Source organism: Rhinoderma darwinii, chromosome 10 (assembly GCF_050947455.1).
Source record: "Rhinoderma darwinii isolate aRhiDar2 chromosome 10, aRhiDar2.hap1, whole genome shotgun sequence".
NCBI lineage: Eukaryota > Metazoa > Chordata > Amphibia > Anura > Rhinodermatidae > Rhinoderma > Rhinoderma darwinii.
Window position 1 is genome coordinate 74,345,077 of NC_134696.1, and position 13,044 is coordinate 74,358,120.

Below are 13,044 nucleotides of genomic sequence, written 5' to 3' on the forward strand. Positions count from 1 at the left end.
GTTACACTACTGTTCACACCTGCATTCGGCTTTCAGTTGTTCTACTCCGTCAGAGGAGCAGAACAACGAAAATTCCAGTTCTGTTTTAAAGACATAGACAGCCGGACATTGTCTTTAATGGATTCCGTCGGGTTGTCCGTGGTTTTACGGGAAACAATAGCGCAGCACGCAGATGTAAACAGCCCCTTATTTTCACATTTTGCATCTATGGAGCGCTACCTAAAAACCATGAGGGAAATAAGAAACAACCACAACCGTATGCAGCAGATACTCGCCCTCCAATCACATTGTACGCCACTGATGGGCGGGGCCGGGGCGTGGTCTAAGAGCTAGCAGAACGTATTATTGTTATTATGGGGAGAAGAGACAGGTGCTTGGCCCTGTGATGTGGAAGACGGAGAGGTCTCCCGCCGGCATGTCCTGAGCTACTGCTGTCCTTGCTCTGGTATCCGGCCCACCACTCCGTGTCTGTTGTCACCTCGGCCCAGGCGGGATGGAGGGAGATCCGGCGTCCCAGACTTTGCTGCCGGCGGGCTCAGAGCTCACGTTCGCTGCACTGCTGCTCCTCTTTGCGGCCTCTCTGCTGTCAGTGCTGGCCTGGTTATTGCAAGTAACACGATGGTCGCGTCCCGCGCAGCCCTGTGCCCGGGTTCTTCTCAATGCCCTCTCCGGCTTTCCTTTCATTCGAGACAGTTGGAGTAGAGCCTGGGCGCAAGCGCTGAACCGAGAGGCTGTCAGAAGCCGGGTAGGTGGCCTTGTACGAGTTGACTGGTTTGTTTGTGGCGCGGGCGGCGTGCTGCTACTGACGTGTGTTTGTGCGGCGCGTGTCGCGCCAGTCAGTCAGTTCAGGTATATTGGTTGTCGGACACCACTCTGATCAGAACTAGTACAGTAGTTACCCATAGCAGCCAATCGGCTTCCTTTCACTTTAGAGGTCCTTTGGAAAATGAAAGCAGCAACCTGATTGGTTAACTACAGGTTTTATAACTTCTCCCATTGACTTTAAGGCTATATTCACACTGAGTTTTTTTGACCCGGAAACCGCGCCGCAAAACTGGTCAAAGACGGCCCGAAAATGCCTCAGTGTGAACATAGCGGCTATGTTCACACAGAGTTTTGCAGGAGGAATTTCTGCCTCAAAGTTCCGTTTGGAAGTTTGATGCAGATTTTCCTCTCCCTGCACGCCGATTCTCGTGTTTTTCGCCCGCGGCCATCGAGCGCCACGGGCATAAAACGCAGTGAAATACTCTTTCTCTGCCTCCCATTGACATCAATGGGAGGTCAGAGGCGTAAATGCCCAAAAATAGGGCATGTCCCTTTCTCCCGCGAGACTATTTTACTGCTCGCGGGGAAAAAAAAGCCTCCACCTCCCATTGAAATCAATGGGAGGCATTTTAGGGCCGTTTTTGACGAGTTTTGCGGCAAGGTTTCCACGTAAAAAAACTCGTAAAAAAAACTTGTGTGATCACAGCCTTACAGGCTGCGGCACGTCTTTGCCGGGCACAATAGTGCTGTATGTTGTAATATTTTTAACGGCAAATATGGCATTGGCCTCCAATACAGATGTGAACAGAGCATGAAGTTGTGCACTGGCGCACGGCCATACAGAAAAAAACTCTGTGCCGCGCTGATCTGTCTCCGCTCAGGCCCTGTTAACATTTGTGTTGTAGGGTTCTCCATCACAAATTCTGTTGTAACGTAGGACACCACCCCAGAACCCGGCTTATAAAGCAATGGGCTCTGATGGGCCGGATGTTCGATCCAATAATGCGTTGTCGTTTCCTTTTCTAAACAGAAACCTTGGAGTAGATGTGAACGGAGCCGCAGGGTGATGTCCAGCATCACTGTTTTGTCATCGCTTTCCCTGTGGTGTTTTCATACTACACCGGAGGGAATTGTATGGGATATGTTCACCAGGATGTTTCTAAGCAGTCGTAGTGATGGTCGCTCATACGTAATGTTTTTGTTATATGCAAGGTTTTTGTCCCTTTCTATTGAACTACATTACTAGTATAAGGTTTCTTTCACACTACAGTTAGTGTATGTTTACCTTTCTTCTGTCAGAGGAAGAGCGGATCGAAACATTGAATGGAAAGCAACGGCTCCTTTACAATTACTGTTGATTTCAATGGTAATTCTTTTGTTTGTTTGTCTCCGTACGCTAGTTTTTTTGTTTTTTTTTCACAGAAACAAAAGTTCTGCAGACTTCACTTTTGCTTCCATTAAAAAATAAATGGAGACCTAGCGAACAGAGACAAAAGGAAAGCAACTGAAACAAAACCATTACCATTGAAATCAATGGTAATTCTAACGTAGCCGCTGCTTTCCGTTTAATGTTTAGATCCTCTCTTCATCTGACAGAAGAAAGGTAAATGTATATTAACGGTAGTGTGGACTTGGCCTAACCGGTTGAATCTCTCATATGTACAAGAATGGGAATATGCGTCAGCGATTCTCCGTAAAATCTCGGTGTGATAGGACCTTTTAATAGGTTGTCTGGGATTTAAAAGAAATTTGCTAAAAGCAGGAATGTTAATGAATAAATAAAAATCAGCACTCCCCTGTTTAACCCCTTAATGAACAGCCTATTTTAGACCTTAATGACTAAGGGCCTGTTCACATTTCCGTTCCGGGGTTCCGTCTGAGGTTTCCGTCGGGTGAACTCCACAACGGAAAGTGACAGCACAGCTTCCGTTTCAGTCACCATTCCGGCTGGCTTCCGGTTTTCCGAGGGAATCAATAGCGATGTTTCCGTCACCATTGAGATCAATGGTGACTGCAACGGAAGCTGTGCTGTCACTTTCTGTTGCGTGGTTCTCCGACGGAACCCCGGAACGGAAAGCGAACGGTGATGTGAACAGGCCCTTAGCTATTTTTTACGTTTTTTCATCATTGCATTCAAAGAGCTATACGTTTTTTATTTTTGCGTCTACAAAGCTTTATAAGGACTAGTTTTTAGCGGAACAAGTTGTATTTTTGTATATTCCCGTTTTGGGTACATATAATTTATTGATTTAAAGTGTAATTAAACGTTCAACAAACTTCCTTCTGACATGTCATAGTGATGTGTCAGAAGTTTGGATTGGTCGGGGTCCGAGCACTGAGACCCCCCACCAATCGCTAAATTGAAGCATCAGAAGGGCTTGGGTGAGCGCTCAGCCGCTTTGTTTCTATTCGGCTTTTTCCGGAAAGGCGATGAATCAGAGTACGGGCTCATAGACTTTCTATTGAGCCTGTACTCCGATACATTGATTTCCGGAAAAAGCCGGACAGAAACTAACTGGCTGAGCGCTCACACGAGCACTTCTTTCGCTTCGTTTTAGCAATTGGTGGGGGTCCTAGCACTGAGACCCCCACGAATCAAAACTTCTGACGTGTCATTATGACATGTCAGAAGTTTTGTTGAACGTTTAGTTACACTTTAACTTTTACCTATTTTCTGGGGGCGGTAACAGAAAAGAAGCCAGCATTTTCACCACACTTTCGGCGTCCTAAATTTACGCTGATTATCGTGTGTAAGAAATAACATAATCGGTTTATTCAGCGGGTTGTTCCGATTGCAATAATACCAAATTTATGTAGTTTTCTTTGTTTTACTGTGCTTTGTTTTTTTTCGCTGAAGTAGGTGTATGAAGGCGCTTTTTTTTTTTTTTTGCAGGACGGCTTGTAGTTTTTATTGGTACCATTTTGGAGTACATGCAACTTTTTGATCACTTATCACTTTTTTTAAGGCAGGATGAACAGCAAAACGCATTTCTGGCACGGTTTTATTTGATCTTTTACGGCGTATGTCGAGCGTGTTAAACAACGTAATAGCTTTATAGTTGGGGCTGTTATGGATGTGGCAATACCATATACGCGTAACTTTTTTTTTTTTTTTTTTGCATGATAAAGCATCAGTGGAAAAAGTGGGTTTTTCATTTTAGTTTTATTTTAGTTTTCCTTGGAATTTTAATTATAAACGTAAACTTTTTTTGTATAGGTCCGATACTGGCAAAAATCCACAAACCACGTAGATCCTCCTATGACATTCCAAAACTGACCCACCCCACCACGAACTAAACCATCTTGGCCCCTGACCAAATACAACACACCATTAGAGAATTCTTTAAGGGTATGTGCACACGATGAGGCTTTTACGTGTGAAAAGAAAGATTGTTTTCAGGAGAAAACAGCTGCATCGTTTCAGACGTAAATGCTCCTCGTATTATGCGAGGCGTCTTTGACACCTGTAATCTTGAGCTGCTCTTCATTGACTTCAATGAAGAACGGCTCAAATTACGTTGCAAAGAAGTGCCCTGCACTTCTTTGCCGAGTCAGTTAATTTACGCGTCGTCGTTTGACAGCTGTCAAACGATGACGCGTAAATGACAGGTCGTCTGCACAGTACGTCGGCAAACCCATTCAAATGAAAGGGCAGATGTTTGCCGACGTATTGTAGCCGTATTTTCAGGCATAATCGAGGCATAATACGCCTTGTTTACGTCTGAAAATAGGTCATGTGAACCCAGCCTAAGGATTTTTACAAACCCGCAGAATACGACTCAGGGGCTACATGGTCCTTTCTGTCCTCTACCGCAATGCCTAAACTTCCCTCAATAGACCAGCAGTTTCTTGATCGGGAGATCTTAGTGGAGGAGGTCCGCAGCGCTAGCACTGCTCTCCCGAATAATAAAACACCAGGCCCAGATGGTCTCTCGTCAGAATAGTATTAGATGCTTTTGCCAGACCTGGTATAACGTTACTGAACCAAGGTTATAAATTACTGACTAAAATTCTGGCAGATAGATTGCAGACACTCTTGGGCCGTTAACCAGAATTCTGAATGACCTCTATATGATGGACTTCTGGCCTCGCAAATTCTTCGGCTCCGGAACTATTTTGTTTCTAAAACCCAACAAACATCTGACTGCAGTTGGCTCTTACTGTCCCATATCCTTACTACACAAAGGTTATAAATTACTGACTAAAATTCTGGCAGATAGATTGCAGACACTCTTGGGCCCTATGATTACACAGTCAAATGGGTTTCCATTAAAAATAGACATTCAACTAAAAGCATTAGACAGGCAATTGCAGCCACAGTACAAGCTCCCGCTCCACACTCACCACCAGTTACGATGCTCTTGCAATTAGATGGCGGAAAGGCATTTGACGCTGTAAGATAGCCCTTCTTACACGCCACCCTTCGATAGCGTTGCTTCGGAGACCCTTTTTTTGAACTTTCTTAGAGGTTCCCAACACCAGGCTCACACAACCCTCACTATAAATAGCCATAACACTATGCCCATTGATATACATAGAGGAACACGGCAGGGATGCCCACTATCCCCCCTTTTTATTTAATCTCTCCATAGACCCGCCCCCCCCTCCTTAGACATCTCACAGTAACTCTTTTTCAAGGCATACATGTGGGTTCAATGGAATTTAAAATATCTGCCTTTGCAAGTATGTTATTATATATTACTAACCCACTAAGCTCTGTTCTGAGCTTGATGCATTAAGTGGCTTGTGATATAAGTGGAGTTATAAAACCGGAGTTAAAGAGTTAAAGCCCCAGTAAGTACTCTACTCTTTTACTTTGACAATTGTTCGCTGTTTTTTTGGTAACTGGGATAATGGATGGCAAGATTGGAGGTTTTCTTCAGTGCACAGTTTGCTTATGTATGCACGACTGGAGCCGGAGTTCCAGGGTGAATATCTCTGTGGCAGATGTGAGCATGTTGTTCACATGGAAGCTCGCATTAGTGATCTGGAGGAGCAGAATGCAACACTGAGGAAGATAGACAATCTTGAGCTGAGCTTGCTGCTCACGGAGCATGCAGTTAGTGGGTTAGAACTGGAGGGTGAAGACATGGGTGAGCAGGATCAGGCAAGTAGCTGGGTTAATGTAGAAAGGGGTCCAAGAAAAGTAAGGCCAATCCTTTTTCTGATATTCCAAGCAAAATTGCCAAGGTGGGTGATGATGCGAGGGTGTCTATTTCAGAAATGGCAGCCCTAGTGGATACTCCTCTCCCTAACAGCCGGGAGAACAGCCCAGCTAGTAGTCGGCGGGATGGTAATGCAGGTAAGGCTAGACAATTGGTAGTTGTAGGGGATTCTATAATCAGGAAGACGGATAGAATAATTTGTCGCCAAGACCGCCTCATTCGAATGGTTTGCTGTCTCCCTGGTGCCAGGGTCCGGCATGTGGTGGAACGGGTGGATAAATTGCTGGGAGGGGCTGGTGGTGATCCAGCTGTTGTGGTCCGTGTGGGTACCAACGATAGAATACATGGTAGGTGGAGGAGCCTTAAGAATAATTTTAAAGAACTAGGCTACAAGCTGAAGGGAAGGACCGCCAAGGTAATATTCTCAGGAATACTGCCTGTGCCATGCGCAAGACAGGAAAGACAGCGGGAGCTCAGGGAGTTTAATTCATGGCTTAAAGAGGCTCTGTCACCAGATTTTGCAGCCCCTATCTGCTATTGCAGCAGATCGGCGCTGCAATGTAGATTACAGTAACGTTTTTATTTTTAAAAAACGTGCATTTTTGGCCAAGTTATGACCATTTTTGTAGGTATGCAAATGAGGCTTGCAAAAGTCCAAGTGGGTGTGTGTAAAAGTAAAAGTCCAAGTGGGCGTGTATTATGTGCGTACATCGGGGCGTTTTTAATACTTTTACTAGCTGGGCGCTCTGAAGAGAAGTAACATCCTCTTCTCTTCAGAACGCCCAGCTTCTGACAGTGCAGACACAGCCGTGTTCTCGAGAGATCACGCTGTGTCGTCACTCACAGGTCCTGCATCGTGTCGGCACCAGAGGCTACAGATGATTCTGCAGCAGCATCAGCGTTTGCAGGTAAGTAGCTACATCGACTTACCTGCAAACGCCGATGCTGCTGCAGCATCAACTGAAGCCTCTGGTGCCGGTGTCCTCGCTCGTCTGACACGATGCAGGACCTGTGAGTGACGACACAGCGTGATCTCTCGAGAACACGGCTGTGTCTGCACTGTCAGAAGCTGGGCGTTCTGAAGAGAAGTGGATGATACTTCTCTTCAGAGCGCCCAGCTAGTAAAAGTATTAAAAACGCCCCGATGTACGCACATAATACACGCCCACTTGGACTTTTACTTTTAAACACACCCACTTGGACTTTTGCAAGCCTCATTTGCATAACTACAAAAATGGTCATAACTTGGCCAAAAATGCTCGTTTTTTTTAAATAAAAACGTTACTGTAATCTACATTGCAGCGCCTATCTGCTGCAATAGCAGATAGAGGTTGCAAAATCTGGTGGCAGAGCCTCTTTAAGTCTTGGTGTATAGGAGAAGGCTTTGGGTTCCTAGAGCATTGGGCTGGCTTTTCATTGGGGTACAAACTGTATTCTGCAGATGATTTGCACCTTAATGGAAGGGGGTCCACTGTGCTGGGGGAGAGAATTCTAGCTGGGGTGGTGGAGTATTTAAACTAGGGCTGAGGGAGGTCAATGTAGAAAATAAAGAGATAGGTTAGAGAGGGGTCAGACTATATTGGTGGGGAGAGAAACAGACTGTGGGGAGAGGACTAGACAACAGGATAAGGAGATACTTTCGTTACAAAACAGCAGTGAAAATAAAAATGCCCAAATGTCAAATAATCACATTTCTGATACTGAAAGTGAAATATTTAAAGACAAGTTAAAGTGTATGTTCACAAATGCCAGAAGTCTAGCGAGCAAAATGGGGGAGCTGGAGGCCTTGGTACTGGAAGTAAATATAGATATAGTTGGTGTTGCTGAAACATGGCTGGACTCTTCACATGATTGGGCTGTAAGTCTACAGGGTTTTACTCTGTTTCGGAAAGACAGGGCGAATAGGAAAGGCGGTGGTGTATGTCTGTATGTGAGAAGTGATATGAAGGCGAGTGTGAAAGAGACAATAGTGGGTGAATACTGTGGGGAGGTTGAAACCTTGTGAGTGGAATTACAAAGGAAGTTAAACACTGAAAAATTATTTTTGGTGTAATCTATAGACCCCCCAATATAACTGAGATTGAAGGTCCGCTATATAAACAGATGGAGCGGGCTGCACTGTTTGGTACAGTAGTGATAATGGGAGATTTTAATTTCTGGGATATTGGTGTCATGGTTCGGCTACAACTGCAAAGGGGAGAAATTTCCTCAACCTGTTGCAGGAAAATTTTATGGGCCAGTTTGTGGAAGCTCTGTTGGATCTGGTCATTTCTAATAATGCAGAGATTGTTGGAAACTTCAATGTTTGTGAAAACATCTAACAGTGATCACAATACAGTTACATTTTACCTATACTATAAAAAAAAAAAAACACCGGCTGGGAGGGCAAAAATACTTAATTTTAAGAAGGCCAATTTCCCCAGGATGAGGGCTGCAATTCAGCATATAGACTGGGATGAACTAATTACATATGATAAATGGAAGATTTTCAAATCTGCTTTGGGTAATTATAGTGCAAAATTTATTCCTATAGGTAACCTGTATAAACGACTGAAATTAAACCCCACATGGCTTACACCTTCTGTAAAAAGGGCAATACATGACAATAAAAGGGCATTTGAAAAATACTAATCTGAGGGTACAGCTGTAGCCTTTGAAAATATAAAGAGCTTAATAAAATCTCTAAAAAGGTAAAAATACAAAATGAAAGGCAGGTGACCAAGGATAGTAAAACAAATCCCCAAAAATTCTAAAAAGTATATAAATGCAAAAAAAACAAGGTCTGAACATGTAGGACTCCTAGATAGTGGTCATGGGGAGTTGGTCATGGGATCAAGAGAAGGCAGAGTTACTAAATGGGTTCTTCAGCTCTGCATATACAACAGATGATGTAGCTGGTGCCAGTGCTGTTAATATATCAGTTGATATACAGTATTGGATGAATGTAGATATAGTGCAAGCTAAATAAAATAAAATAAACGTGCACAAGGCCCCCGGGACCAGATGGGTTACACCCTAGAGTTCTTAAGGAGCTTAGTTCAGTTATTTCTGTCCCCCTCTTCATAATATTTAGAGATAATGTAGTGACCGGTATAGTGCCAAGGGACTGGCGCAGGGCAAATGTGGTGCCTATTTTCAAAAGGCTCTAAGTCTTCCCCGGGTAATTATAGACCAGTAAGCTTAAGGCTCTGTCACCAGATTTTGCAACCCCTATCTGCTATTGCAGCAGATAGGCGCTGCAATGTAGATTACAGTAACGTTTTTATTTTTAAAAAAGGAGCATTTTTGGCCAAGTTATGACCATTTTCGTATTTATGGAAATGAGGCTTGCAAAAGTACAACTGGGCGTGTTGAAAAGTAAAAGTACAACTGGGCGTGTATTATGTGCGTACATCGGGGCGTTCTGATGAGAAGTATCATCCACTTCTCTTCAGAACGCCCAGATTCTGGCAGTGCAGATCTGTGACGACACTCACAGGTCCTGCATCGTGTCGGCACCAGAGGCTACAGTTGATTCTGCAGCAGCATCAGCATTTGCAGGTAAGTAGCTACATGGACTTACCTGCAAATACGATTTGGAGAAAATTTGCAAAAATTTGCATTTTTCTAATTTTAAATGTATCTGCTTGTAAAACAGATCGTGATACCACACAAAATAGTTACTAGTTAACATTTCCCATATGTCTACTTTAGTTTGGCATCGTTTTTTGAACATTCTTTTATTTTTCTAGGACGTTACAAGACTTAGAACTTTAGCAGCGATTTCTCATATTTTCAAGAAAATTTCAAAAGGCGATTTTTACAAGGCCAAGTTCAGTTCTGAAGTGGCTTTGAGGGCCTTATATTTTAGAAAGTCCCCATAAATCACCCCATTTTGAAAACTGCACCCCTCAAAGTATTCAAAAGCGCATTCAGAAAGTGTATTAACCCTTTAGGCGTTTCACAGGAATTAAAGCAAAGTAGAGGTGAAAGTTACAAATTTCATTTTTTTTTTTACAAAATTCATTTCTAATAAAAAAAATTCTATACGACAGAAGGTTTTACCCGAGAAATGTAACTTATTATTTATTGCTCAGATTCTGCAGTTTTTAGAAATACCCCACATGTGGCCCTAGTGCGGTAATGGACTGAAACACCGGCCTCAGAAGCAAAGGAGCACCTAGAGGATTTTGGGGCCTCCTTTTTTTTTTTTTTTTTTTTTTTTTTTTTAGCATATATTTTAGGTACCATGTCAGGTTTGAAGAGGTCTTGTGGGGCCAAAACAATAAAGACCCCCAAAAGTGACCATTTTGGAAACTACATCCCTCAGGGAATTTATCTAGGGGTATAGTTAGCATTTTGAACCCACAGTTTTTTTTTTTGCTAAATTTATTTGAATTAGTTTGTGAAGATGAAAATCTACTTTTTTTTCTGGAAAAACATAGAAATTTGTAATTTTTTTCAAGGAATAAAAGAGAAAAAACACCCCAACATATGTAAAGCAATTTCTCCTGATTATAGCAATACCCCATATGTGGTAATAAACTGCTGTTTGGACCCACAGCAGGACTCAGAAGGGAAGGAGCACCATTTGGATTTTGAAATTCTGATTTTGCTGGAATAGTTTTCAGTGCCGTGTCGCGTTTGAAATGCACTGGAGGAAACAAAATAGTGGAAACCCCCGGAAAGTGATCCCATTTTGGAAACTACACTCATCAAGGAATTTTTCTAGGGGTAAAGTTAGCATTTTGACCCCACGGTGGTTTTGCTGAATTCATTGGAATTATTCTGTAAAGGTAAAAATCTACTTTTTTTTTCTGAAAAAAGGTAGCCATTTTTAATTTTTACAAGGAATAAAGGAGAAAAAGCACCCCAACATTTGTAAAACAATTTCTCCCGATTACGGAAATATGCCATATGTGGTAATAAACTGCTGTTTGGACCCACAGCAAGGCATAGAAGGGAAGGAGCTCTATTTGGCTTTTGGAGCTCAAATTTAGCTGAAATGTTTTTTGGGTGCCATGTCGCATTTGCAAAGCCCCTGAGAGGCCAAAACAGTGGAAACCCCCCAAAAGTGGAAATTACACTACTTAAAGAATCTATCTAGGGATATAGTGGGCATTTAGACCCCACAAGTCTTTTGCAGGATTTATTAGAATTAGGCCGTGAAAATGAATATCGACATTTCTTCCACTAAAATGTTGCATTTTTTCAATTTCACAAAGGCTAAAGGGGTAAAAACTGCCAACATTTGTAAAGCTATTTCTCCCGAGTACGGCAATACCCCACGTGTGGTCATAAATGGTTTTTCATTAGAAAGTAATTAACCCTTTCTGGACTGATCCATTTTTTTCTTTTCCTTTTTTGTTTTTTCCTCCCCACATTCCAAGAGCCACAACTTTTTTATTTTTCAGTCAATAGAGCGGTATGAGGGCTTATTTATTGAGGGACGAGCGTTCGTTTTTATTGGTACCATTTTTTGGTACATACAACTTTTTGAGCACTTTTTATTAAATTTTTAGGTAGAGCCAAGGTGACCAAAAAAACTGCAATTTTGCAGTTTTAAATTCTTTATTTTTCACGTGAGACGCGCCATACATCACCCCCCACACTGACATGCTATGTTGTGGTGCACGAAGGGGTTAATGCGCAGCGCATGGTGCGGAGTGAAAATTACAATTTTCCACTCATATGCCATTTTAGTTCACTATGTTATGCCCAGTTTGTGCCACTGAAGACAAATACCTCATAAAATATTAATCGGGTTCTCCCGGGTATGGCGATGCCATATCTGTGGACGTTAGTTGGTGTTTAGGCACGCTGCAGGGCTCAGTAGGGAGGGATGCCATTTGGCTTTTGGGGCGCAGATGTAGCTTGGTAGTAGTGCAGATTTTGCTTAGTGGTAGTTTTGTTTGGGGTTTTACTGGTGTTTCAGTTAATAATGTGGGGGTATATGTTATCTGTGCGGGGTACATCAGGGTATAATAAGAGGGTATAATAATGCAGTAAATAAATAATAATCCGCAGATATGTGGCCGGTGCCGCACTGATAAATGGCGCCCGATCTTATCTGCTTTTGGACAGTGCACATTTTGCATCGCCGTATTCTGGGAGCCAGAACTTTTTTATTTTTTCACCACCGGAGCTGTGTGAGGGTTTATTCTTTGCGGGACAATCTGTAGGTTTTCATTGGTACCATTTTGGGGTACCAGAAATTTTTTTGATCACGTTTTATTCCATTTTTTGGCAAGCAAGGTGACCAAAAACCATTAATTCTGACATGTTTTTTTATGGCCTTCACCCTGGGCTATAAATGACCATTATACTTTATTCTGCGGGTCGATACGATTATGGCGATACCAGATGTATATAATTTTTTTATGTTTTGCAGCATTTGTGCAATAAAATCACTTATTTATAAAATAATTTTTTGTCACCATATTCTGAGAGCCATAACTTTTTTATTTTTCAGTCAAAAAAGCAGTGTAAGGGCTTGTTTTTTGCGGGACCGAATGTAGTTTGTATTGGTACCATTTTGGGGTACATGCGACTTTTTGATCACTTTTTATTGTATATTTTGGGAGGGTTGGTAACCAAAAAATTGTGATTCGGCCACTGTTTTTCGTTTTTTTTCGCCGTGTTCACTGTGCGGGAAAAATATTAGTTTTATAGTTGGGGTCGTTACGAACGCGGCGATACCAAATATGTGTACTTTTTTTAACGTGTTAATTTTTTTCCTATAAGAAAAGACTTATAGGAAAAAAAAAGCATTCTTTGTTTGTCACTTCTAACTTTTATTTTTACACTTTTTAAAAACCATTTTTATCTTTTTTTTTTTTTTTTAATTTTTTTTTTTTTACTGGTCCTACTAGGGGACACTTAGACTTGCAGCTTTGATCGCTGCTGGAACACATTACACTACACACGTAGCCGGAGGCTGATCCTCCGAGGCTTCCGTACATGGCAACCCGGAGGTCATTGTCTGGCCTCTGGTTGCCGTGAGAAGGATTGCCAGCCCCCTCAAATACATGTGGGGGGCTGCCGATCTGCTGTAAACCTCTTCGATGTGGTGATCGCAATCGACCACCGCATCGAAGGGGGTTAATTGCCGATTTCAGCGCCGACAGGCCGCTGA

The 13,044-nt window shown here is 42.5% G+C and overlaps 1 protein-coding gene across 1 annotated transcript in view; it reads left to right on the forward strand.

The window, feature by feature from the left end:
• The first annotated feature begins 327 nt into the window (after positions 1–327).
• Positions 328–13,044, forward strand: part of C2CD2L (C2CD2 like) — a 114,729-nt gene continuing 102,012 nt past the window's right edge. The window contains exon 1 of the mRNA XM_075840081.1: positions 328–745. Within this exon, the coding sequence (XP_075696196.1) occupies positions 494–745 (252 nt within the window). The 5' untranslated portion in view covers positions 328–493. The remainder of the gene's footprint in view (positions 746–13,044) is intronic.